Source organism: Micropterus dolomieu, linkage group LG08, assembly GCF_021292245.1.
Source record: "Micropterus dolomieu isolate WLL.071019.BEF.003 ecotype Adirondacks linkage group LG08, ASM2129224v1, whole genome shotgun sequence".
NCBI classification, from domain to species: domain Eukaryota; kingdom Metazoa; phylum Chordata; class Actinopteri; order Centrarchiformes; family Centrarchidae; genus Micropterus; species Micropterus dolomieu.
The window spans coordinates 13,133,209-13,160,005 of NC_060157.1; the positions used below are offsets into that span (position 1 = coordinate 13,133,209).

The following is a 26,797-nucleotide window of genomic DNA, read 5'->3' on the forward strand; positions in this document are numbered from 1 at the left end:
GAGAACACAAATAAATGCAGTTGGGGTAGCGTTAACTGCAGGAGAGAGGTACCCAGGTTTCCGATGCTTTCTGTTTATGTACCACCTGCTACGTAACGTTAGCTCTTGTGTTGTTTGTGCACATGATCGTATTATTACACTTTGCCAAACACAGCTGTGGCTGGATCGTATTTGCAAACAACACGCGGCTAACTAGCCGTGTACCTGGCTAACCTAGCTTGTTGTGTAATCAGCTGAAAGATGCGCCGTTATGGAGTCATTGCAAGCACACAGTCGTAACTCAATTGTTGTGTAAAACTTGCACGTTTTCATTATGTTAGCGCTTTCCGTCGCTTCTGTGAATACTGCATCGGATTTGGAAAGTGGCCGCGCTTTTGTCCCTGCTCATACACACTCAGCTAGAATTAGGTTAACCCTTTCGTATTACCATCTGTCTGTGTTGACATTGGAGCACAGTTTGTAAATACTTTAAAGATAAAACTGATGTCAGCACAGCGCTTTTGCTCCTTTTTATTTTTACTTAAAAAATGAAGTCGCTTTCTTCTTGCCTTTTCAAGTGCGTTTGAGTCATTAACGTTTTGACAGGATTGTTGAAATGTAATAAATTATATGGTTAGTCGTTGTTGATGCATCCATGTCACGTACCTAAGCATAAATGTAATTAAAAACAACCCCAAGTGAATCCTGCCTTTTCTCAAATCTACCAACAGAAGAAGACACTGTCAGCAGCAATGAACAACTCCCTGGATGGCACAGGCTCTTACGAGGAGCTTGTGAGGCAAAAAGCTCGGAGCATCCCTCAGCATCGCATGAAGGAGTTCCTGGAGTCCTTGGCAAGCAAGGGTCCAGATGCCCTGCAGGAATTCAGTCAGCAAAGTGGAGATACCACCACCACCACAACCACTATGGTCTACCAACAAGAGGCGAACTGCATCTACACAGACAGCACAGAGGTGGCAGGGTCATTGTTGGAATTGGCTTGTCCGGTAAATGGTCTAAAATGGTGACTAAATGGTCACAAAACATTCTGTTAAAGAGCCCTGTCCTTGAAATGAAGCTCTTTTGACAGACACTGTCTTCTGATGCAGGTTCAGGTGCAGGTCCAGCCGCAACAGATACAGGAGTCCACATCTCAGCAGCAGTCTGTACAACAGAATACAGAGCAACAGATAGTGCAGGTTTGTACCTTTTGTTTATTTTTTTATTAGACCTTTGTGTTGTGTTTATCCCCTAACCCTGTTCCATTCAATCATTGGTCAGGTCTAAATTTGGCCTATTGTTTCTAATTTCAGGTGCAAATCCAGGGCCAGCAGCAAGGCCAGATGCTGGGTCAGGTCCTCCAAGTGCCCTCTGGCTCCCATCAACAGCTTCAAGGTGTGACTACTGCACAGCTGATTCAGCCTGGGGACCTCACAGAGGAGCAGCACCAGCAGGTACATTTAAGCACACCATCATCTAGAGTTTGAATGTTAGGGATACACTGTTCGGCCACTAAAATTAATCGGCCGGAAATAGCAAAAATGGCACTTTCGGTGTTCGGCCTAATAACTCAAAAGACTGATTAAATTACATTGACATGTCGGCAATGTGGAAGTATTTTAAAGTATCCAAGAAAGATGCAAAAATTACCGTTTGCTGACACTGTTCTGCTGAATTGTCTCCTAGCACATCCACTCCATCTGAGGCTAACGTCTTAGAAAAGGCAACAAACGGTCTGACCCGCTTTGAGTGGTTCTGTCACTCGTTTCTGAGAAGGCGATTAAGCTAGCACCTAAATTTGGAGTGAACACATACTCAAGCCATTATGATAACTGTATCGGACCAGAGCGAGCTGACAGGCAGGTTAGCGACGTAATCCTGTTAGTTTCTCTCTTTACAAAGACTTGTTTTTCAGTATGAGAGTCCTACCTGAAGAGAGGCTGTGAAGTCTTCGTATTATGCGACACGAGAACCACACAACATTTATCATATTGGGTCGGACTTGATGAATTTAGTGCGAGGATGCACATGTGACGTCCAGTTTTCTAAATAAGGTGTCTATACAGTATGGAAATAAGATTAATTGGATTATATTCACAGAAAGTCTAAAACATATTACATTATGTGTACATTAAAAGAAAATGTACACATGTAATTTACTTAAAAAAAAGGCAAAATAAATGGAAAAGGTGTGAATGTAGTCTCTCCAAATCTTGTGGGAAACACTGAGTAAAAAGCACATTTCGACTATTTAATCAATGCAATGGTTAAAAAAAAGGCAAAATAAATGGAAAAGGTGTGAATGTACTTGTTCAGTGTTTGGCAAATTTTTTGATTATATTTGGTTTCGGCTTTAGCCAAGAATTTTCATTTTGGTGTATCCCTATTGAATTTATCGTCCCTCACCCATGTGTTTTAGCTGCAAGCCCAGTTGGTGGCAGCCGTTGCAGGAGGACAACAGATCCAAATTCAGACAGTGGGGGCCCTCTCTCCCACCCAGCAGCAGGACAATGTTGAGAGGAGGGTACTGGGAACCACCGTTGCTACATCACAGGGAGCAGGTGTCCTCCAGCCAGCCAAGAAGCGTAAGGTTGACATGCCCATCACTGTGTCCTATGCCCTGCCTGGTCAGCAAGTAGCCACAGTCCTGGCCATCCCTCAGGGACAGGGCCAGCAGCAAAGTTACGTGTCACTGCGGCCAGACCTCCTAACCGTGGACAGCTCCCACCTTTACAGTGCTACAGGCACGATCACCAGTCCCACAGGGGAGACTTGGACAATCCCTGTCTATTCTGCTCCTGCTGGTTCCGGAGGCCGTGAGCAGGTCACGCACATTGCCATCCCCCAGGAGGCTTATGGAACAGTGCAGGTCGCGGGAGCAAACACTACAACAATGACCACAATGCCAACGCAAGTTACTGTTGAGAACGACAAGCTGAAAATCCCTGCCAGTCAAAGTCAGACAGCGCAGGCCGTTTCCAGCATAACAAGCTCTGGAGGAATGGGAGGCCAAGAAGAAGTGGTGCACACACTCGCTGCAAACACACTGTTCCCAGCCCAGCTGATGAATGGAAATATCCACATCCCTGTGGCAGTACAGGGCTACTCCAATGCTACACAGTCCCTTATCTGGGATCCACAACAACAAGTGCTGCACACACAGGGTCTGTCAGGGCAGGACGCACAGCAGCTGCAGGTAAAAATGAATACATTCACAGTTGTTGAGCTATGTTAGTCTTTTATCATGGTTAGATATAAATATAGACCCGTATCTCTTGACAACAGTGTTGGTGTGTGTCTGCACAGGGTCAGACAGTGGTAGCAGAGGTAGATGGCCAAGGACAGCAGCAGGTGCAGGTGCAGGAGCTGCTGCTGCCTGCCACTCTGAAGCCAGAGGAAGGTCTGGACGTGTGGCGGCTTTGGGCTCAGCGGAAAAATGCAGAGTTGGACAAATCAGACAAAAATAAACTGGCACCAATTGGCCGTACGTGCATATACACAATGTTCATTATAGTGTCAAAACAATATTTTGTTGTTTATGCACATAAGTATATTGTCATTATCTCGTCTCTGTTTTCATCTGTTATCCCAATCGTGTGTGTGTGTGTGTGTGTGTGTGTGTGTTTTAGGACGCCAAGCACTGCGTTTCCAGGAGGACTTGGTGTCGTGTGCGGTAGCTGAACTCTGCATCGGTCTCTCTTTGATGACAACAGAGGCTCGGGGGCTGGAAGGGGAGACTTACGAGTCTGATGTTCTCTACTATGTATTTCTGTGCATACAAAAAGTAAGTTCGCAATGCACACACCTCCATCTCTGTTGATAGTCGTTGGATTTGATGTGGAAACACTGTTTGACTTTTCTTTCTCCAATTACTCTCCTACAGTATCTGTTTGATAATGGTCGTGTGGATGACGTTTTCTCAGATCAGTACTACACTCGCTTCGCTCACAGTCTGCACCAGATCTTGGAGCCTTGGAGTCCATCTATTCATCCGCTAGGTGTGAACAAAATTTGTTTGCCAAACTTTGTGTGGACCTTCAATGTGTGTTCCTCTGTAATTAACTTAATGTGTTATGGACTCATTTTATCTCAGGTACAGTGCAAAATTGTGAATACACAAGCCTACTATGTCACCAGGTCTCTGCCCCATCTCTATCCAATCTGTTGATATTTTTCTCATTTTTCTTAAATTATACAGCTACATAGTCAAGGTGTAGGGCTCAGCCCTCGTCGTTGATCAGACACACAGACCTGCAGCTCTTTATACATCCATCACACAGACAGAGAGCAGTTTTCATAGAGTCCCGAGCTCACACCCCACCGGCTAGCCAGAAATGTCCTGAACACAGCACTTTTACAAACTGCCAGGTCTTTATACTCTGTTCTTTACCTTATCTACTAGGGTATATTATCCCCAGCCATGTGACAGAGGAGATGCTGTGGGAATGTAAACAGCTGGGAGCTCATTCTCCCTCCACACTGCTCACAACTCTAATGTTCTTCAACACCAAGTGAGTTGCACCATTTTCCCTCATGCAGCATTTACTTCAGTCATGACACATGAAGCATTTTTCTATAGTGCTTCATCGAACTGCAGCAATATTTTCTGTCTGTCTGTATCAGTTATGAACTATTAAACTAACCGCCAAACTTTTTCATAATTAATTTGAGTAATTTCTTAAGAAAAAAAAAAAAAGAAGAAACAATTAACCCAGAATCTAACGTGAAATTTTCTGGTTTCTTTAATTCTCCATGACAGTAAACTGAATATATTTGGGTTGTGGACAAAACAAGGTATTTGAGAACATCATATTGAGCTTTGGAAAACACTGATCCACAGTTTTTACCTTTTTATAGACCAAACAAGTAATCGATTAATCGAGAAAATTATCGACAGATTTATCGACAATGAAAGTAATCGTTAGCTGCATCCCTAGTTGTTATTTTAGCCCCTTTTCCCATTACCAGTACCAGCTCAACTGGCCTCGCCTTGACTCGGTTCGGCCGTGCTCCTTTTTCCATTGCAGATAGTACCCAGAGATAGTACCCTTCAGTGTAGCTGGCCGTCATAGCGACGCCACACACAACTGCCGCGGCGTAATTTTCAATGCAACAGGCACCAGCAACCCACAAAAAGCTTTCTCTTTATTTAAGTTAAAACGTTTCAACATTACTCAGAATGTAAAGACAGATAAGCGGTATGAAAACTTTACAACTGTGTTTTCCTCTGTCGTTGTTGCTGCAGCAGTCTCTGTGACAGTGGGACTAGAGGGCTCTGTGAGCGGGCGGCTGGCTGGCCTCGAGCTCCTCCCGCGGGTTGGCGCAGGCTTCCCCCGCCGCCTCTTGCAGAGCTCCGAAAACTCCGAAAACTTTCAAGCACATTTTTGCCCCACCATCACTTCTCATCAGCAGTCTGCTGTGTTTTCACGTCACATTATAGTATCGCCTCAGCTTGCATAGAACCTCAACGGAGGTGATGTGGAAAAAAAGTACCTGGAAGCAGGTACAGGTACAACTTTTCCACAAAGGAAAACCAAAAAAAGGCGAGTCGAGCTGGTACCGTACAGTGAAAAGGGGGCTTATGTATCTCCCTTCTGCCCCTATTAGGGTGGGGTGATATGGCCAAAAATGTTATCACGATAAAATCTCATCATTTGATACTGAAAATCATCACAGTAAATGTCAAATTATTATTTCTTTACAGTTTAAAAGCTCCTGAGTGAAAGTTGAAGAAACCACATGGTTAATTTTGGTTTTAAACTATTCTTTATGGTCAGAACATGACAAACACTTACCAGTGGATCACTTCATAAATCTGAGGTAGAACATTCAAAACAATTATGATTTTAATGACACATGCATGAGTAAAATTAAGTGAAATCTTTTTGTCCCTTTTACTCAACAAAATAAATATCTTAATAGAAAAACTAAGTGCTAATTCTTTCATGATTCAAATAAAATAAATCAAACATTTATTGAACATTTGTTATATTGCATATTTATTCTGTATATCTTAACAGGTATTTCCACCTGAAGACAGTGGATCAGCATCTAAAAGTGGCCTTTTCTAAGGTGCTGAGACACACCAGGAAGAGTCCCAACAACCCTAAAGACAAGAGCACCAGCATCCGATACCTTAAGTCAACAGAGAGGTTCATTGGACAGAAAGGTAAGGCGTGCACATGAACGGGTTTTGTGCTGTGGTGTCATGAGAGGAAACCCCATTTTAAGGACAAATGATTTACTTACTGTATGTATATTTTTATTTGTTCAGTAACAGATGACATGTACTCAGAGCAGCTAGAGGACCCAGAGAACCCGCTACGATGCCCCATCAAGCTCTACGATTTCTACCTCTTCAAATGGTAAATATAAAACCATAGGAAGGATGACGAGGTGAATGTTTTTATCAGGAAACTTACTGCTAAAGTATGTTTTGAGGTGTTTGCCTTTTTATGTAATAAAACTTTAATCCAATATTTCAACAGTTTATTTTGTCAGAAAAAGAAAAAAATGTAAAATTGCTTATTTGTACTACCATGTAGTGTTTTCACTGTGGCCAGGGTTAAGGTTATCAATTCATGAGTCAAGAGTTTCTCTTGAGGTGCTTCTGTTACCTTTTTAAATAAAACTCTTGTGTTTATGTTATTGACATGTGACGAGGAGTACATGTTACACTCAGTGTTCAAGTGGTTAAACACTGCTGCTAGGCAACTGACAAAAACATGGATTCTTTATAATAACTCTTCCATTTTCTCTTCTTAAAAATGGTGAATGATTTGTATGTTTTCTGCCACTTGTATGCTCAGGAACAAAGGCAACTAACTACTTTGCCCTCTGCTGTCTCTAAAAATAGCCTTCACAGCTTGTGAATAGGGAGAAAAGGGCTACTTAAAAATCTAAAAAGCTACAAAGTGTGTGACTTGACAAAATCTGTTTGCAGTGTGGGTACAAAATTATATTGAACACAATAAAAACATGCGCCATAAAAACGTCAAAGACATCGTCAGCACATGGCAGATACCCATTAGCAGTGACAGAATAGATGGTGTTATGCACACAGACATATGGAAAACAAAACAGAAATAAACGGTACAAAATACTACACCGCACCAGCCTGCAGTGCTTATACGTACAAGAGCAAGTACAAGAATTTGCTTATATAAACTCACTTATACAAACTAAACAATATAGAAATTGGGTTTAAATTTTAGCTCCAGTCATCGGCCCTTTTTCAACAATGTAAATCTTTTTGTTAATCTTGGGACAGGGCAAAATAAAGGAGAATATGTCAGTTAGAGGCCGACAGATAAATAGGCGTGCCGATATGAGCAGATAAATTGGTACCTGTGTTTCGGTACCAGCCTATAAATAACAACTAGAATAACGTGTTGTTTCATAGTTTTTCCACCAGAGGGCACTTTTGAACTCCACAAATCCACCACAAAACACAGCAATAAGCTGACATAATCAGCTTTACTGTCATTCGAAGTACTGTTTAGATAAAATAAGTTTATTTTTAAACTGCGTTATGTTATCTTGGTGAGGTCTGATAACTGCATATAACAAATGTTAGGGATAATATTTGTTTATGTTATGTGTTTCTCAAAAGAACGAGGAAAAAAAATTATCATCCGATATATCGGAGTATTGTAATTTAAAATGCTCAAAAATCTAACTCTGTATTGGTCTTTAAAATACCGTATCGGTCAGGGTCTAATGTCAATTTGACCTGAAACGATTACTCAATCTACAGAAAGCGATTATTCATTTCAATGGTTTGTTTTCAAGCAAAAATGGCAGACATCCACTAGTTTCTGCTCTTTCATTCTGATGATTTGCTTCTTTTGTGTGTTTAACATCATTGTAAACTAAATTCTTTGCGGTTTTTACTGTTGTTCAGACAAAACACGCAATTGAAGATGTCAATTTGGGCTCTGAGAAATTGTAATCTGCACTTTTTCTTACATGAAATGATTAATGGGGAATATGATCAGCAGATTAATCCATAATGAAAAGTTACAGCACTGATGTCAGTCGGACAAAGGGAATAAATGCGAGAGGGCAAGATAATAAATACACTATTTTCCACTAATCCTCTGCTGCAGACAAAGAGTATTGACCAAAATTGTATCGTAGGCAGAGACGAGCTAAAACTGCAACTTTGACATCTGGTAAATAAGTGCAACCTGTGTTCTCACAACGTGTTTTCTGTTTCTCTGTCAGTCCGCAGAGCGCAAAAGGTCGCAATGACACCTTCTACCTGACTCCTGAGCCAGTGGTAGCGCCGAACAGCCCCATATGGTACTCAACTCAGCCAATCCCAAAAGAGCAGCTGGAGCAGATGCTTGCCCGCATCCTCGTCGTCCGCGAAATCCAGGAAGTCCTTAACATGTCGGAGAGCGTGCACTAGTTGGACTGGAGGACAACAATAAATGGACTAGAGCCTTCCTCTCTCTCTTCACCCAGCCTTTGATTGCTCATTATCAGTAGTTTTGTATTCTCTCAGACCCATCTGTGGTCTTTAAGGGTGGCATGTATATGTTTATATTCCTTCTGTGTCAGCATATCGTACACACACGGACTGTACATACACAGACAACCAATACAGGTGATAATTTGTCTTATCGAGGCAATCTCTCAACCTTACCACAAGTTTTCTTCTTTTTGTTTGGCCAAAGGATGTAGTGTCTAATCTTTTTATTGGACCTGAACTCTAATTTAAATGTTATTTTAACTGTTGGTTCTTATTGCCGATAGCCTGAAACAATTGTTAATTATCTGTTTTGTTTTAATCTGTAATATATTTCATATATATATATATTTTCACTGGGGTTGGCCTGCGCTATGCTGCTTTCATAGACATCCCTCTTTGTCGCTCTACTTTCCCACATCTGCCTTGTTAAATCTTGCAGTGAAGACCTCGGTAGTATCAAGACTGCATTAGCCAGACATAGGCTAAACGCTGATTTTCAAGTTGTGTGTGAATTCTTCCTCTTTCTTTGTTTCACTTCATTTGTCTTGGGCTGAGGACACGCCGAACTCTGAAGGTGAATCACTTGTTTGTGAATGCTGCTTGGGGCTGTAGCGCCTCCTGTTGGTCTAGCTCAGCAGCATTAAATCACACCAGGACATTGACTTTATTGCAATACAGTGCCGCCACTCGACCTGCAGCTACTGGCACTTGTCACATGGAGACATGTCGGAGGGAGGGCAAGGGATGCTGACTGCTGCTGGAGCCTCATTTCTCTCCTCTGTCCATCACCAACCCCAAAACTTACCCGAAGAGGGATCTATTGTATCATACATGTTTATTACATGACAGATGAAAGACTAAAAAAAAGTGGGTTAGCCCTTAATGTTCTATAATGTATAATACTCATAGCTCCTTCATGTACTGTAATAGGTTTCAGTCATCTAAGGAGAATGGCAGTGCCTGTGTGTTTTTGAAACATGACCTTTTTTGTACAGCCACTATACCATGTGTCTGCCTTTCTAGCAAGTCTATCAATCCTGCACATCCCTCCTTAAGTACTGATACCTGCATTGTGTGTGTGATTATAAAGTGTTACACAATGATTTTTTTCAAAAAAAAAAATCATCTTGCAACATCACTTCAGCGTGGAGTGGAGGCAAACAAAGTTACAAAAACAATGAGCTGTCCAAAAACATTCGGTAGCTGCGCACAGTAGACATTTTGGGTTAACATGAAGAGTGTTTTCCTGTTCCAAGTAACCAAATGTTACTCACGCTCATTGTTCTCGCTAATGACATGGGAAGTAAATAACAGTAGACAAACAGGTTTGACCTGAATGGCAGGCTCTTTCCTTAAGTCTCCTTTCTGGTAACAATACAAACTGCTGCATCTGTGGTTGCTTTACCAGAACTCGTTTGCACTGTTGTCAGGCCAGTTTTGTGTCTGCAAGGTTTAGCATCATACCGCATTCTTATTTCTGCAGTCCTTCTCTTACTTCTCAAATACTGTACGAGGGCTTCTTGTTTTTCTCACCCAGTAGCTTGCTTGTGTTTTGTATGTTTCACTGAGTTCAAGAGGCATGTGAGCCTGGATTAAATAGTGATGAGGAAGGCAGTAACCTCCTCAGTAGGTTCCCAGGGTGTAAAATCTGCTGCAGTGTGTTCTGCGGCGGGTCTGACGGAGGTGTCTGTCGATGATGGTGATGTCTCCTCCTCCCCGAGGAGCTGTGTGATCGATGCTGAGTGTGCTGGTTAATATTTGAACTGGCTCCCTGAGTTTGTGGGCTGTTGGGAAAGAAGACAAGTAGTGAAAATGTCGTCATACATTACAATGACTAATAAACACACTTCTTTCTTTATTCTCACCATGCAGAGGTTCCTCCACTTAGCCAGTGTAGCAGACACTGATGAACAAATATGTACTGCTCCTGAGGACACGAAAAAGAATGAGCAGGTGATGAGGACAGTAGAGCACACAACGTTTTAGCAAGGAGATGATAGAGTGTCATAAGAAAGTAATGAGTAAGTTACAGGTATACATTTACACTTTCCTGTTTCCATAGTAGACAACAGTTTAAACAGGTTATGGTCCATTTAACTTAACTAAGCTTATGATGAGCACATGTGTTTGATGCATTGTCATACAGTACACTAAAGGACTAGTTTAGTGACACTATGCAATTATTAGATTGATACCTCTCATTTTCATCTGTGAAATATGAAGCTGCGCCTAGCAACTTAGCTTAGTGTGCTAATCATAAAGACTGGAAACATGGAGAGCAGTTTCCCCACATTTTCAGTCTTTATGCTAAGCTGCTGGTTGTAGCTTTATATTTACCATACAGACATGAGAGTATCAATCCAACTCTGGGCAAGAAAGCGAATACATGTACCTCTCAAAATTTCCTTAAAATTAGTAATTTTGCTTATAATACTTTGAGAACATTAGATTGCTGATATTAATTTACTCAACAACATTTTGAATCCAAAGAATTGTAAAAATTGTAATTACATTTACATGGTGTATTAATAATTCTGAATATAATACCCATAAACACGAACTTACACTATATATACTCTTGGAATGGTGCCATTCTGCAAAACAAGCACTTTTACTTTTGATCCTTAATGTACATTTTCCTGCTAATACTTTTGTAGTTTCACATAATTTACATTTTGAACTTACTGGTAATGGAGTACTTTTTTACTTTGTTATTGCTGCTTAAGTAAAAGATATCACTACTTCATCCACCACTGGAGGTGAGAGTGATTACAGCACTAACCAGATTCTGGACCATGCACATTCGATGTAACCGTAGATCCTCCACAGCAGCCCGGACATTAGGCCGGATGCCCCTCGCACACAGCTGCATCAGCCACAACAATGTCACAAACGTTCCTGAACGCCCCACACCTGCACTGAAACACATAAACAGAGGATTCACTTTAAACACCGTCTCATATCTGATTGATAAGCCTCTGAAAACGCTACAGGATTTATGCTGTATATTATTAAAAATAAGACAGTAACGGGTTTCTTAAAGGAGAAGGTGATAGGCTGAAGGTCAGAGGTCAGACCTGCAGTGCACCACAGCCGGCCCCAGGCGAGGAGTGGTTTCCAAACTCTGCCGCACATGCTCAGTGAAGGTACAGAGAGAAGATGAGTCTTTAGGGACGCCCTGGTCTGGCCAGGAAGGGTAGTAGTAGTGTGTGATTATCCTGGCTGTAGAACAGTCTCTCTGAAACACAAACACAATCCTTTAATCCAACCACAAGGACTTCTTCTTTGATTGATTAGTGGTACGGTCAGTGCACACAGAAGTCAAAAGCAGTAGTTTGAAGACAACAAAGGCGATGATGGATGTGTCTTTCGCTCACCTGTCTTAGGTTAATGGTGGTGATAAAACAATCTGGACCTTGTTTGCGGGTCACTGTCGTCACTTGGATCAGTCCATGATAAACTGTCCCTCGTTCCAAAGGCCAATACTTATCACACAGCACCTGCAAACATACCCAAGGTCAGACCTTAAAGGACATGTTAGGAATTTCCTCATCAGACACATACATTCAAACGTAATGTGTCTTTCTCACTATGTCTTTGTGTTTCAGCGCCGTCACCATGATGATTATCCTAACGTTTTGCTCCCACACCATTCTCCAGAAGTCGGCCATGGTCTTGTGCAAAGGACCCTGGGTGCAGATGAAGTCTCTTTCTGATGCTCCACCCTGAATACAGACATTAACAGATGCAGACAAATGCAGAGACAGGCAGAAGACAAACTAATAATGATAATAACAAATTTGCTTGAGGAAGTGAATGAGCTCTTACAGGCACAAAATTGGCGTTGATGTAGTCAGTTTGTGGATTGGAGTTTTGAACAGACAGCCTCACACGACAGTGGTCATCTATGACCAGAAGATGGAAAGCAGACAAATACAAGTCTCACACATTGCAACACACTTGATGTAATCTGCTCTAGTGTGATGAGTTCTGCACTTACATGGCAATATGTAGGGGTATCGGTTCTTTTCTCTGTTTGAATCCCCCGCTCTGGTGGGGAGGTCTTTGCCAACTTCATTTAGCTCCTTCACAGAGCCAAAAACAAGTAGCGCACACGATAAACACTTTTAGCTTCACAAATCAGAAATCCAATCCAAGTTCAATTCTAAGACATACTAGCTACCTCAAACTCCTGTTTAAAGCCTCTGTTGCCATCGGCTGAAAGTGCCTGGCATCGAGAACGAAACTCCTGTAGAATTTGTGATCTTGAGACAGTTGGCACCCTGTGAAACATGACCGTATTACATTAAACCATTTTAAGACCAGTAATGCACTCCAACAACAAGGATTAATCTGGTGGCATTCTATATTTTTCTTACCTTGCAGCTGAAAACAGACCCCTAATAAATGCACTTTTTACTCAAGTTTGAGTAACATTTATTTAAAATCCACAATGCACAGCTGTTTTAGGAAATGATTTAGCCTTTAAAAAATTTGCATATGTAAACACTCATTTACCAGTTTATTAGGTAATCATAACACAGTTGAGTCAACTGAACATTGTAACCTTCATGTGTGAATTAGGAGTGTTGGATTAGAAAGCATTCGTTTTAGCCAGGTGTGCCTGATAAAGTGGTTAACGTAGCAAACGTGCCACAGACTGGTTAGGGAAGTTGGAAAATATTGAGAGACGAACTGACACATTGTTGGTTTTGGTATTTTCATTGGATTTGTTGACATTACCAAAACTATAGATTAGTATCTGCCTCGTCCTTTAAGCATGTTCTCAGGATGCTACCAGGAATTTTGTCCGTACCTCATGTCTTTTCTGGCGGTCAGCCTTGTACTCAGGGTGCTGAATGAGGCCAGAATGATTTCAGTGATGAGTCTGTCCAAAAGATACCAAATCATGTATCATAAAGCAACTTTTTTTTAATGAAATTAATTAAATATATCAATGATAAAGAAAGTTTAGAACGTTGTGTCTATCTCTTGCCCCCCCCCCCCACACACACACACACACACTTTAAAAAAGGAATTTGTCCTCATAAACAGAGAAATGTGACACTAGAAAACACACAATTGTGCATTTGAGAGAACAGCAGTTACATATGTAGTGAAGTCAAGTGCTTTCACAAATTAGTTTGCATTTGTTTATGCCCTGAGGCAGATGTGTTTGAAATTTTTTTTACTAAATCAAACTAAGAAAATGTTTCATTTTAATCCAACTACGCCACTTGTCTCCTGGCCCCATAATAGTAGAAAGGCACACTTAACAAGAAGCAGCTCAACATTCATACAGGACAATAATAATGTAACACTGCCCCGACTGGAAATAAAACCTGTTCCAACAAGTTGTCAACCCCAAACTCCCAACAGCAGAAGAACCAGACACAAAGTACCAACAGCGTCAGCATTATATGTTTGTTTCAGGATTACCTTTCCAAATGGGAATGATGCTTTACATCTGCCACAGGCTGAAGAGAAAGAGAACTGTACTGCTCCAAGTAATCTGGTCTGATTACAATACAACAATGACGATGACAATACTCTCTCTCCCTCCCTCTCTCTCTCTCTCTGGGGAGGAGGAAGTGTGATGGGTGTAGACAATGGGCGGAGAGAGGAACACTATATGTCCGCGAGGCATGTCATGTATGATGCTATTCTTTGTACTCGCCTTGCCATTCCTCGCACTTTGGAAACAATTCTTAACTTCTAGGAAATCTCTTCTCTTCTCAGAACAATTTCTCCTCTTTTCATTGTAGTTTTCAGGTTCAACCTGAGAGTTGCTGTAACTAAAGCCATGAGAGTGTAGCTCATGATTTTTTATTCACACTTCAGAGTGGACTTTACCAGCACTGGACACGTTTGTGTATAGTTTAACACATATTTTGTGTTATTTCTTTGAAATGCATGTTGATTAAAGGCCTCCCAGTCTTGTCTTTCTGTTGTTATGGTGACGTATCAAATGCTTGTGGTGTTGCTTAATCTTGTGAATGAAGTTCTGTGCATCAGCAGGTTACATGGAATGGGACCCTGAAGACGTCAGACATAAACATGAGATGATATGACTTCAGAACAGACCTGTGAACATGTCTGAATTGCTGTTTAAGCTCCTCATCTCAGTTCACCACTGCAGCAGTATTCTTGGTGTCTTATCAGTCCACGAGAGCTGTACACAATAATAATTTAGCCTGATATCTTGGTACAACATTTATTACAATAAGGACAATCCCTATATAGGCCTACAGACACAGAGGTTCCCAAACTGGGGTTTAGGGTCCATTATAGGCCCTTCATAATGTCCTAAAAAGTAACAATACCACAATGTGAAAATTCCCCACTAAGAGTAAAATCCCTGCATTCAGAACCTCCATCCATCCATCCATCATCAACCGCTTATCCTGCGTACAGGGTCGCGGGGGGCTGGAGCCAATCCCAGCTGACATCGGCCGAAAGGCAGTGTACACCCTGGACATGTCGCCAGTCTTACTGGTACTTTATATACTGTTGGGTAGTTTAATCTACAGCAACGCATCATATTCTATAAGATCATCCTATCTTTGCAGCATTGCTATCCTGTGAGAAACAAGTATCTCTAAAAAGTCAACTTTTCATGACCTCAGAAAAACAGACCTGTTTTTTTGCTCAGGTTTAGGCTATGTAGTGTGTGTGTGTGTGTGTGGCTGTTGAATGCTAATCTGTTTATTTAGCTTAAAAAGTAGGAGACTTTCTCAATCCATAAATGAGCACTCAATCCTTCAGTTTATCAAAAAAAAAAAAAAACTTAAAAAACCAACCAAATTTGAACGTGGTTTTCACTGGACAGGAAGAGTATTGATAAAATGTGATCTGAAAAATAGTAGGCCTAATTCTGTCAGACTATGTATTGGAGTAAAAAGTAAAACAGTAAGAAGTAAGTTGCATAAAAAGTACCCTGAATGTGTAGCCTACTTAGGTAACGTTAAAGTACATTTTAAGTAGTCTGCATTATAGGGTAACATCGGGTAAGACGTCCCCTGGAGTAAGATGCCCCCACCAGTGTAATTCTAACAAAAACCACAACATGTAAAAAAATAAATAAATAAGACAATTCTCTGTTTCATCACAATATTTTAAAGTTATCTGATCAAAGCCATTCTGACATAAGTTGATCAAATTTATTAGTCATTTAAAATAAACTGTAAATTTAATTCATTCAATTGTGTTCAATTTTTATGTATATGTATATTTACATTAAGGGAAGCCTTAAGATAAGTTATGTAATTGTTTAGAGCGAAATATTTTTATATTTTTTCGTGTAGTAAAATGCTAGATTAGTATGTTTGGGGTAAGACGCCCCCCCCCCCCAATTTGTCAACTGTAGGTATTTATTTTACTTTATAGTATGTTAACCTATGCATTGCCATCTCCCTTAATATAATTTTATGTTGTCAGCAAATAGACATTGAGTTTAGGGGGGTGTCTTACCCCAAACTACCCTACCACTGATCATAGGTCAAACTCAGTTGTCGTTGAAGTGCGCTATCATTTTATTTAACCACACTTATATACAACTTTATATACAGTCTATGATATACAACCAGCCTGACTGTAAAAGGTGTAAACAGGTGACCGTCCGAAAATACGGCGGACTGCGCCTGCGTGTTTTCAGGAGAAGCGCCTGGTTCTGTTTTCGCTTTTGATCAGCCTTGATGACCACAGTCTGAGTCTCGTCGGGCGGCGGTAGAAAAAGGAAGTTATTGCGGAAACCAGAGAAAACGCAGGTTGTTTGTCGACAACGTGAGGTATTTAAGTACAAGGTAAACCTTTTACATTGCAGTCTGTGAGATAACAAAGCGCGAGGGAGACAGAAATGCAAATATTTAACTTTCCAGAAGTACCGACTTGATTAAGTTGATAGGTCGCGCGCGCTTCCTGGTCTGTTGGACGAGAGAGAAAGAGAGATAGAAAACTAAAGTCAACATGTCATTCACACAGAGCAAACAACGCTGCGAACCGACAGACATGGACCATGCACGGTCGCAGGACACACAGCAGAGCAAGGTAAATCCGTAGACTGTATTGGGGAAAGCCCATTTCCTGGAAGTGAAGAGCTGGCACAATGCTGACAGTAGTCATGTGACCTCCCCCCCACCTCCTGACCATACATTTATATTTAATCTTTCATAACAGAGCTGAATCATTAACAAAAGGCTAGAACAGGACACCAACAAGAACTGTTGTTATCTCATCCATTAAAGTAAAACCACAGGAGATACGAAAAGTTTAATTTTAAGCACATGCAAGCACTGTCACACATGTATACACACATGCATACATTCAAAAAAATAAATATAATGATGATAGGGTGGTTCTTTATACTTTTGAGCACTAAACACGTTTATTTTCAAGAAACTGAGTAATATTAAGCTAACACATTTTATTTTACTGCAATTTCACAGCGTAATGACAAAGTGTGAGGTTGACTATTTTTGAAAACATAACATCACTGCTCTTAATACTCAAGAGTTTACTATTGGTCAAACGATATGGGTTTTTCAATGGCAGATGCCGATGCTGATATTTAGAGAGCTTATTCCATGCAGAGAACAATCTAATATACACAGTTATCTTAGCCAGTACCATGTTGTTGTAGATGGAAATTTTATTAATTAATGAAATAGGAAAATATATTGGGTTATGCAGTAGATTTGAACGTGACTATATTTCAGGCTCCAGTGAGCATTAAAACATCTAAATGTTTCTAAGAAATTTGCATTGAAGATGTTTCTGCGTTATTTGTATTATATCTAGTGCCGCAACTAGCAATTTTTAAATTATAGATTAATCTGTCCATTAATGTTTAGTCTATAATATGTCAGAAAATAGTGAAAAATGTCCATCAGAGTCTGCCAAGGTCCAAGGTGACGTCTTAATATTGCTTGTTTTGTGTGACCAGCAGCCAAGAACCAAAACACATTCAACTAGTAATTATTCAAAGTAGCAAATCCTCACATTCAGAGGCTGGACTATGGGAGTGTTTGACCTTTTTGCTTGAAAAATGACTACATTCATAAAAATGATCTTTGTAAAATTTTAAATTACATTTCAAATTAATAATTTTTTTCAGCTCTAACATTATTGTATGCTGCCTGTACTGTAGCCATAATAATTGTGATTAACGTGGTGCTTTCTTTCTTTCTTCAGGGCTCCACGTTGCGGCACAGGGAACACAGTGATGAAACTGTCGACAAGAGGCCCACTGACAGCTCAGCGTCTCCCATACAGGTACGTCCTGCTATCAGATGTCTCAAATTGACATTTTTAGACTGTACAATTGCTCTGCTCTCCTTGTAAAGTACCACAGTGTGATGAAATTGTTTACCCCCGGTCCATTCAGGATGAGAAGAGGCTGATCAGAAGAGTGCGAAGTCCATCCAGGCCGAGGGCATGGCTGTCCAATTCTTACAAACCGAAGTTTGGAGGGCGAGTCTACAGACCGCGGTAAGATTGACAGGTCAAGAACAGGGAGACGTTTGTATTTAGTTTTTCCTCACAACGGGTTTTCATTTCACTTTATCGCAACAATTGACTTAGTTATTTTATCTTTTTTACAAAATATTGATGGTGAGGTCGTGGAGTGACTCTGGCTGCTCTGAAAGCTTCTTTTTCCCCTTCTCAAATGATGAAGTTTTTCAAGGGATGACCACTCATTCTACAAACCTGGCTTCAGCAGCCAGAGGTACCACCACTTCAGCCCACAGGATTACTCCCACCGGCGAGATCATTTTCCTCTAAATCTTCACCACGTCCCGCAGAGGGAGAGGGACCGCGAGAAGGAGGAGCGGTACGAGCAGAGAGAGAGCGCTGATGGGAGCTCACCTCCAAAGCAAAACACCTGTAAGTTTATGTCCGCAGCAGATGTCTGTGAGGAAAACACCAATAATACACATGATACTCACACCCCCTTCATCTCATTTGAACATTTATTTAGATATAAGGTGCTTTGAGACTTTGACAAAATGTTCACTATAGGGCCAATGCAACGTTCAGTACTATTTTAGACAACATTCCCTGTTTCAACATGACAGTTCCCCAGTACACAAAGCGAGGCCAGTAAAGAAATGTTTTTCTGAGGGGGATGTGGAAGAACGTGACTGGGCTGCACAGAGCCCTGACCTCTGCCCCATCCAACATCTCTGGCAATGGATACGATGGCCTCAGCTATTCTTTGTACTCACTGTGTCCACACAATCTCACTGAAACTCTTGTTCAGTGGCGCCGGCTTTGCACGATTTTTCATAGGCCCTATTCAGCTCTAGTAACACACACTTGCAAGCGCACACTGTATTAAAGACAACTGGGATTTTATAGGCCAGATTTTCAAATGAGATACATTTGTAAGAATTTATAAGAAAAGATGATGTTTCCCTTTGGTGTTACGGGATGTGTGAGGCTGCAGGACTTTCAGGACCATACCTAATGAAAGTTCAAACCGGGCCATCACAGATTTAATATAGCAAGCTATTTATTTAAATTGAATTGGTCCCTAAATTGCGAGGCTCTGTGGCGTCACAGACAAAAACGTTGAAACTACTGGAATATTACAAGAGTATTATTAAAGGCTAATGATTTGGGTAATGAAAGGACAGCAGGGCCACATAGACAGGCCATACACAGCAGACCTTTTGAATTCCATCGTTAATGTTATTAGTAACACCTGTTGTTGTGTGCTGTTTCCTTCTGTGACTTGTCAACATGTCTGCTGTGAAAAGTAACTTACCTCCAGTATCATCCACACACACAGATAAGATATGTAATAGTAATTATGATAGATATGAGTTGCTTTGGTCCAACCCAGCCTTTATGATATGCTATGATATCTGGCTACTTGCTGTACTTCATATTTACCGTACATACATGAGTGGTATCAATCTTCTCATCTAACTCTCAGCAAAAGTTTGAACAACAATTTTCCAAAATGTCAAACTATTTCTTTAATTGCTGCATTTTTGGAACGAGATTTTTCGGTGGAAACATACTATTAGCCATATTGTGTTATTATGAATCTGTGAGTTTATTTTCAGCTTTACCTTACAAAGCAATGAATACACCCTGAATGTGTAAATCTGTAAACAGAAGAACACGTGCTGCCTCTCACACACGTGCGCAGTTAGACACAGTCACAGAAGCGCATATACACTATAATACAGTTTAATATGACAACACCACAAACCACAGCCTGAAAAATGGTCATTTATATAAACAAATAACCCCCGACACAGTCCCAACAAAACCAGCATCTTTTATATAAGACCATATTTATACATGCATATACAGTATATTTAAATAATGTACTTAACAAGCTGTACGGTATCTTCTTGTACTTTATTAAATGACCATTGGGTGGCAGTATAAGGAAGCAGAGCCAGAAGCGTTCACATTTTCATGAACACTTTGCATTGCAAATATTTGGAGGGCATTTGCTCATCGTGGTATCTGGTGGTTGATAGGTAGTCACACTCTGGTAGCAACAAACCAGTGTTACATAATGCTGATCACAAAGAAGCTTTTCCTGGACTCAGTAGATGGATGATGTCAATGCTCTTACCACTGAATTGAGAGTAGTCCAGCCATTATAGTGTGTGTCTTAGTATGTCTCTTGTAAACTGTGTAATTTAGTTACAGGTAGATTTATTAGATACCTAGATTATTCGTCAGTGGGAAGAGTCTGGAAGTAAACATGAGGAGTTTAAAATTTGTTACACTTATGTTTCCCTGGTTTTAACACTAACTGGGAAGTCCATGTTTTTGTTGGTCTTTTTGCTGGTAATAAAGTAGTGTGTTTTTAACAACTGAGCTGTTGGTACTGTATGTTTTAAAAAAAAATCTTCTCTTGCACTCAGGCACTGTATGTGTGCGCACACTGCAGCACTGTGGAGGTGTGTGTTTGTGTATGTGTGAATGTGGAACAGGTTTTTTTTGTGTGCCTGAGTGATGGTGCGATGATGGTGACTCATCGCTGATTTGTGTGTATATGAGAGTGCGAGAGAGAGGAAGAGAAAAAGAGAGGCAGAGACTAGCCAGCAGTATATAATGAGCTATAAAAAAAAAACTATTGCTTCACATAGGAATACCGCAATCCAGCGTTTCAAGGCAAAATTCCAGAATATCAGCAGATTCTGCTTGAAGATATATTGATTTTAGAAAAAATAAAAAAACATTTTTGTAACAGCAGGCTGAGGAGAAAGGGAGAATGATTCGGTGGCTTTAAACATCAATAGTTACCTAAAGATACACCTATAGATGCTGTATGTGTTGTTGTGTTGACCATGTGGTTTGTCTGTTTTCCAGCTACTAGAACTTTCCTACCAAGGTCCACTTCCAGCAGAGACAAGGACATGCAGTTCACTGTAAGTGCACATGCAGAAAACCTGCTCTGCTCTTCCCCTTGTCATTTTCCATTTTGTCATGAAAAATATAGTGGTCCACCTATTCCTTAAAAATAACCTAATATACTTTCAAAATAACGATTTGATGTAGGGCAGCACATTATGAATTGTATTATTGTGACCTGATTTATAAGAGCTTTGGACAGTTTTATGCTAATTAGCAAATAAATACATTTGAAGATGACCTTGATTTCATGTGCAATATGCACCCTGAAAAAATCTGGTAGAAATAAGGCCTGCAACTTAAACAATTAATTTCATTATCGGTTAATCGGCTGATTTATTTATTTGTGTGTTTATTGTAGATGCTGTTCTCGTTTGTTCATTAGACATGAGCTGATAGCAGAGACGGATGTAGCTATAATGCAAACAGCCCAGGTGCTGCAGAAAAGGCTTAAATCAAGTGGCCACGTACATTTCTTGGCTGACCTAAACACAACATAGAGCAGAGCAGCACATGGTGAATCACCGCTGGTCACTGCTGCAGTGAAGTTAAAGTGAAGAGAGGAAGAGGAATCAAAGAATAACTGGCTTGTTTCAGATTTTGAGTCATCTAATGAAGCTGTTTTATATATTTACACACATATCTATCTATCTATCTATCTATCTATCGATCTAATTGGGAAGTAAATAAACTATAACCCTTTTATTAATCCTTGATTAATAATTTACCAACATGTACAACTGCAGAATTGATGTTTATTAGAAGATGAGTAAATAAGTAACTAATTTTTTTTTAATAAAGCTAGCTGCTACAATTTATAAAACCTTTGTGCACTATGACTTATTAGGTAAGTAGTACCGGTTTTATTTTTGTGATATAACACCCCTGTTGACTGCTTTTAATCAGAATCAGCTTTTTTACTTTATAAGTAGGTTTACACATACAAGGAATTTGCTTTGGTGTTTTGGTGCTTCACAATAAAAAAACAGAGAAAGTAGAAAAATATAAGAAAGAAATACAGAGGAAGTATGGTAGGTCTAGTAAGCCTAATATAAAATATAAATATATATATAAAATTGCCATGTTTTGCCACTGAATACATATGCAGTCCGAACAGATTCTGAATTTATAATCCACTTGCCTCAGTGTTACAAGTTGGCATGTGGAACTTTGCGTTTAGTCATCTTCTGATCATTAGCAGCTCAGTCATCATCAGTGTTTGCGCCCATGTTTTTGGCCAACTGTCTGATTACTACAGTCCAACTCTTGTCCTGTTTGTTCTTTTGTTTTGTTTTTTCTTCCCTTTTGCAGGTTTGTCAGAACGACAAGAACCAAAGCAGGGAGAGAGATCACAGGGGGACCAAAAGCAAAGAAAGGGAACGAAGCAGAGACGGGGAGCTTCCTTCAACTGCGAGCCAGACGGTGACACGAGAGAGAGCCATCCAACAGAAGAGGAGAGAGATAGACGAGGTAGAGGAGTGTCAGTACACAAACACGCCATGGGAGAAGGGATAGTTGTAAAAAAAGATAGAGGAAGAGGAAAGATAAGAGAAGCTGGGATTAGAGAATACAGTGACAGGGGAAAGATCTTGGAAGGTGCTGGGAGACATGAGACAAGAAAAAAAGATTTGTTCTCTGTAGTCTGAACATTAATTTTGAAATCCTGAGCCTAAGGCAACTTGAGTGTCATTACTGTCTTCACTTTAGCAAGCCAGACAAAGAAGGTCTTATTCATTGTTGACATGATTGATGGCGTTATTTATTTAGGTTAATAAATTGAGCAAAAACGCAAAGTGAGGCTGTTTATCCTTGCTCACCTGTATCACAAGAGGCTCCAACATGTGCTTTAATGCTGTCGTCAATGTGACAGACATCACATGATGCTCTGCTCATTGGCTGTGTGTGTGTCTGTGTGTGTGTCTGTGTTTGTGTGTGTGTGTGTGTGTGTGTGTGTGTGTGTGTGTGTGCGCGCGTGTTTCCACCCACTTGACGGAAAAGATGACCTCTTGCTTTTCATATCTCCATGGTTGCAGGATTATAGAGTCAATGTGAGAAAGGCAGACTGGCAACAGGTAGCTAATGCAAAAAATGTCCACAAAACTCTGTATACAGGCACACACAATACTTGTGAACAGGTTGCTTGTGAGTGGTTCTGCGGATTGTTAATCCATTCAGCGGTAATTGGAAATGCTTGACAAGACTTCTCACTCGACTCATTTGTTGTGCTCTCGCCCTCCAACACTCCCACTTTAACTTCTGTTTGGTGATGTTTCCCCCTCCCTCTCACTCTTTGAGTATTTGCCCTAAAACCAATGCATGTGTGTGTCTTACAGATGTACTATCAGGAATGTGAAATGTTTGGCCTTGTGGCAAAGATGCTGATCGCAAAGGATCAGTCCCTGGAGGGTCCCATCCAGTCCTCTCTGCAGGAGAACCTCAGGGACATCGGCAAGCGCTGTGTGGATGCCATGGAGAAATTTATAGAGGACTATGACTCCAGGGAGCTGTCTCACTAATCAGACACACACGCATCATGCCGAGCATAAATCCCACTGGTTAATGTTTTGAGAATGTGATTTCAGGTAACTAAAGGCTGCTTTTGTATATTATTTTTATGTTTCATAGTAGATGTAAAAAGCTTGTACATTCCTGCGTGCAGCCTGGACAAAGTCGCCCTCTGTGGCCAGCCTTATGATGAGCACTGAGCAACGCAGGTGATCTGGGCATTTGGTAATGCTTCTAATTTTGAGAATGGTGATGATGATCCAAAAATACACTGGTTGTATTATTTAAAGTGTCCTAATGAAGAAGTCAAAAATACATTTTGACATCTGTGTAAAGTGCTGAATGTTTTATGCACTTGCTTTTCAATAAATATATTTTGTATTCAGATTAAACATCTTGCAGTTAAAAGTTGTTTCAGTGACTCATTCAAGGCTAGATGGGCAAGACAAAATCCAGTTGTAGCAGGAACAACCTTAATGGGTCAGTAGGGGACCGGGCTGCATGTTGTTTAAGTTTAGGGTTTAAGTACTTAAGTGAAGGTTCCTTCTCATGTTTGATCCAAAGCCTGACTGATGCATGAGCATGGCCGATATTGGCTTATCGCACTAGAAATATCAATATCAGCGTAAATGTCATCTGAAAAATAGCAAGACATTGCAGCACCGAAATACCAAAGATGTCTTTGAGGTTATTCAGGAACACACCAGAGTGAAGGGAAGTTTATTTTTCAACGGTAAAATATCCTGCTCTGTACGTATCTTAATCACAGTTCAGTTTACTCATCAAGAGGACTCCAACTCAGCCTTGAAAACAGACTTTTTGCTATATTTAACACACCCCTCCCCTCTTTAGCTCTGTTTGAGATACTGTCCTCATCTGCAGGAATAATATTCTATCCACATTGGAGGCAGTTAACACCACAAATATTTGAAAAGTCTGTTCTTTACTAAATAGGCTGCTAATTGTTATTTTTGGGTCTCAACAGCCATGCCTTTGAATTAGACAGAGAGCAAGTTTATACATACTGTACATGACTATTTTCATTGTTGTTTTTTGTTGTTTTTGCTAAGATACAGTAGCATTCTACTTTGTGTTCTTCCTTCCAGTAGGGTTCAAACTCTCAACACCTTTTGTCCATTACAAACATTTTGTACAGATTCAAATTATCCAATGTTACAAATGTATTTTCCTGCATTTTGAATATACATGAATTTTATCTTGATATATTTTCTGGCACAAGTACTTTGTATTTTATTTTGATATATTTATTTGAAGGAGTATTTTGTAACAGGATACATTTTGCTGGATCTTCGCCCATCTCTGGTCACAACCTCAGTACAACTTACAGAATACGAGTTGCTGGTTATTGAATGAAGTACACTTTATTTTCAGTATGAGACAACAACAACAAATTAACATGCAAGTCTCCCTATCTCTACATCATGTTATACAAATAATGATTCTTTAGTTACAAAATATATAAATATTTAAGACCATATGTACATTACATTTACATTACTACATCCATTACTTTATTAAGTTTATTACTATATATACATTTAACAGATATTATTCTTTAATATTATCATCATTATTATTTGCATTATTATTATTATTGTCAGCATTAATATTGTCATAATTATTCTTAATCATCTATAGGTAACTCAAAAAACAAAGCATGTTGCAGAAGAGAAAACGGGACCATACCTGACGTTACTGTGCCTGAATGGTCAAGGAGCAGAGGCTGTCCTTGGTAAAGCATGGAGAGCTGGCTATGTAGAGCACAAAGTTCAACAGACTATTTGTACAAGGTGATAACAGGGCTAGCGAGCCAACACTATATTCCAGCAGCATTTGGATTCCACTGAGGTAAACAATGACATAGCTTGGAATCTAGCACGTAACTTTCACTATCCCAACACAATTTCTGATTTGTCCACATAGAATAAGTTTTACTGCCCAAGGCTTGGATCACTGAGCTGCAGCATGAACAGTCAGATCGCTGCACTTTGCCCAGTTTTACTTCCCTTTTCAAACTGTAAAGGAATTGTTCAAGCTCTCTGTAACATGGATACACGCACAGACACGCACACACATCATATTATTTACCTCAACCACAGTATATTTAGTAGTCGAATTCATCAGTGCGTCCTGGTACCATCAGAGGAGTTGATCTCTAGCACTGTAAACATTTCTGTTGTGTAAGTCAGCTGAGCTTCCTCTTATGATTAGATCATTCTGTGTAGGTGTACACAAACACTACCCAGTGTAGAGTTGTGTAAGCTCACAAGCACAAAAAATAGGCCTTTTCTCTCTTCAACCCCAACACACACACACACACACACACACTATTCACTGTCAGCTGTCTCACTCTCACCTTCCCACTCCCTCTCTTCCACCTCTCTGTTGCTTTAACCATCTCCTTACCTCCCTCTCTCTCTCATTTCTTTCACTCTCCTGCTCATCCCTCACCATCTCATTATCTCTATATCTAGGAAATTATGCAGTTTTTGCTCTTCCTCCTCTGGCGGGTGTGCAGCTGGCCATGAATCGGTCCGTGCAGAGGTCCGTGATGGCCACCTATCCCAGAGGGGCTGTAGCGATGGCGCAGCTCCTCGTTGTTGATGTAGCACAGCTGCACAGGCCGAGGGATTGGTTCACCCAGGAAATAACCCTCATCTCCCTCAGACTCGGAGGAAGAGGAGCAGCTGGAGCACCAGGGGTCAGCAGCCTCCATGTACCCATCACCCCAGCATGGCCCGCCCAGCCCCGCTGGTTGCCAGCCAGCATTCTGCAGGGTGAGATCGGAGGTGGTGCGGGGGCAGGGCCGGTGGGGCTGCTGTCTGCACCCACCTGGCTCCAGACCAAACAACTCCCGAGCAGCATTACCAGAGGGGAAGCGATCGTAATCCTCCTGGACGCGACGGTAGGGCAGCTCTACCATTTGAGCAGGCCGGTCTGCCACCAGGTGCAGGGCATTGTCAGAGCGGGAGCGGCGAGAGCGTTTGTGGTGGCGGCCACTGCGGTGCTGCCCATTACCATGGTTTCCGCGGTGGTGTTTACGACGTCTTTGTTGTGGCTGCTGTTGCTGCGACACGGGTTCCTGACCATTGATGCGTCTGCGAGGCATTCTGTCGCTCATGGGAGCCATCCGCAGGTTTCCACTGCTGCCCATCACCCCAACACGACCTTTGCCATCAAAGCCCAGCGGCTGCGGGCCGTCCCAGTACTGTAGCGGGTAGCCGACTCTCAGTGGAGCATACATGTTATTGTTGTACGGGCGAGAGGAGGACAGTGACTCAGTGCTGTGGAACTGGACTGAGGAGCTGAGGGTGCCCATGTTGCTCTTTTCAGATACGTTCACACCCGAGTCTTTACTCAGATCCGGCATGGAGAACCTAGACAAATGCTCCTGACGTTTACTGCCCCCATCCAGAGAGTTACCTGTTGCAACCATAA

The 26,797-nt window shown here is 40.9% G+C and overlaps 4 protein-coding genes across 9 annotated transcripts in view; 2 read left to right on the plus strand and 2 right to left on the minus strand.

The window, feature by feature from the left end:
- The window catches only part of LOC123975427 (transcriptional regulator QRICH1-like), a 10,567-nt gene extending 1,111 nt beyond the window's left edge, over positions 1 to 9,456 (plus strand). For both annotated transcript variants that reach the window (XM_046056896.1, XM_046056895.1), the window contains exons 2-12: positions 711 to 986; positions 1,089 to 1,178; positions 1,293 to 1,433; positions 2,399 to 3,175; positions 3,286 to 3,463; positions 3,609 to 3,763; positions 3,863 to 3,977; positions 4,382 to 4,490; positions 6,000 to 6,148; positions 6,254 to 6,344; positions 8,206 to 9,456. In XM_046056896.1, the coding sequence (XP_045912852.1) occupies positions 732 to 986; positions 1,089 to 1,178; positions 1,293 to 1,433; positions 2,399 to 3,175; positions 3,286 to 3,463; positions 3,609 to 3,763; positions 3,863 to 3,977; positions 4,382 to 4,490; positions 6,000 to 6,148; positions 6,254 to 6,344; positions 8,206 to 8,392 (2,247 nt within the window). In that variant the 5' untranslated portion in view covers positions 711 to 731 and the 3' untranslated portion in view covers positions 8,393 to 9,456. The remainder of the gene's footprint in view (positions 1 to 710; positions 987 to 1,088; positions 1,179 to 1,292; positions 1,434 to 2,398; positions 3,176 to 3,285; positions 3,464 to 3,608; positions 3,764 to 3,862; positions 3,978 to 4,381; positions 4,491 to 5,999; positions 6,149 to 6,253; positions 6,345 to 8,205) is intronic.
- Positions 9,312 to 13,932, minus strand: LOC123975428 (receptor-type tyrosine-protein phosphatase V-like). The gene is made up of 11 exons (XM_046056897.1): positions 13,895 to 13,932; positions 13,272 to 13,343; positions 12,639 to 12,738; positions 12,456 to 12,540; positions 12,284 to 12,360; positions 12,046 to 12,180; positions 11,833 to 11,955; positions 11,533 to 11,693; positions 11,238 to 11,373; positions 10,321 to 10,382; positions 9,312 to 10,239 (listed from the first exon to the last, which is right to left on the minus strand). The coding sequence occupies exons 2-11, from the start codon at positions 13,274 to 13,276 to the stop codon at positions 10,026 to 10,028; spliced, it is 1,098 nt and encodes a 365-aa protein (XP_045912853.1). The 5' UTR covers positions 13,277 to 13,343; positions 13,895 to 13,932; the 3' UTR covers positions 9,312 to 10,025.
- A 2,171-nt stretch (positions 13,933 to 16,103) lies between these two features.
- LOC123975375 (serine/arginine repetitive matrix protein 5) lies at positions 16,104 to 24,560 on the plus strand. 3 transcript variants are annotated; one of them, XM_046056830.1, is made up of 8 exons: positions 16,105 to 16,257; positions 16,436 to 16,501; positions 17,645 to 17,725; positions 17,838 to 17,941; positions 18,129 to 18,337; positions 20,792 to 20,850; positions 22,145 to 22,303; positions 23,167 to 24,560. In XM_046056830.1, exons 2-8 carry the CDS (start codon positions 16,463 to 16,465, stop codon positions 23,347 to 23,349), a joined length of 834 nt encoding a protein of 277 aa, XP_045912786.1. In that variant the 5' UTR covers positions 16,105 to 16,257; positions 16,436 to 16,462; the 3' UTR covers positions 23,350 to 24,560. The 3 variants fall into 3 exon arrangements, with proteins under 3 accessions (XP_045912785.1, XP_045912786.1, XP_045912787.1); XM_046056831.1 differs by having other exon boundaries at positions 16,129 to 16,242; XM_046056829.1 differs by having other exon boundaries at positions 16,104 to 16,501.
- A 211-nt stretch (positions 24,561 to 24,771) lies between these two features.
- LOC123975374 (prickle-like protein 2) overlaps positions 24,772 to 26,797 on the minus strand; it is a 37,009-nt gene continuing 34,983 nt past the window's right edge. For all 3 annotated transcript variants that reach the window (XM_046056827.1, XM_046056826.1, XM_046056828.1), the window contains exon 9: positions 24,772 to 26,782. In XM_046056827.1, coding sequence (XP_045912783.1) covers positions 25,830 to 26,782 — 953 coding nt within the window. In that variant the 3' untranslated portion in view covers positions 24,772 to 25,829. The remainder of the gene's footprint in view (positions 26,783 to 26,797) is intronic.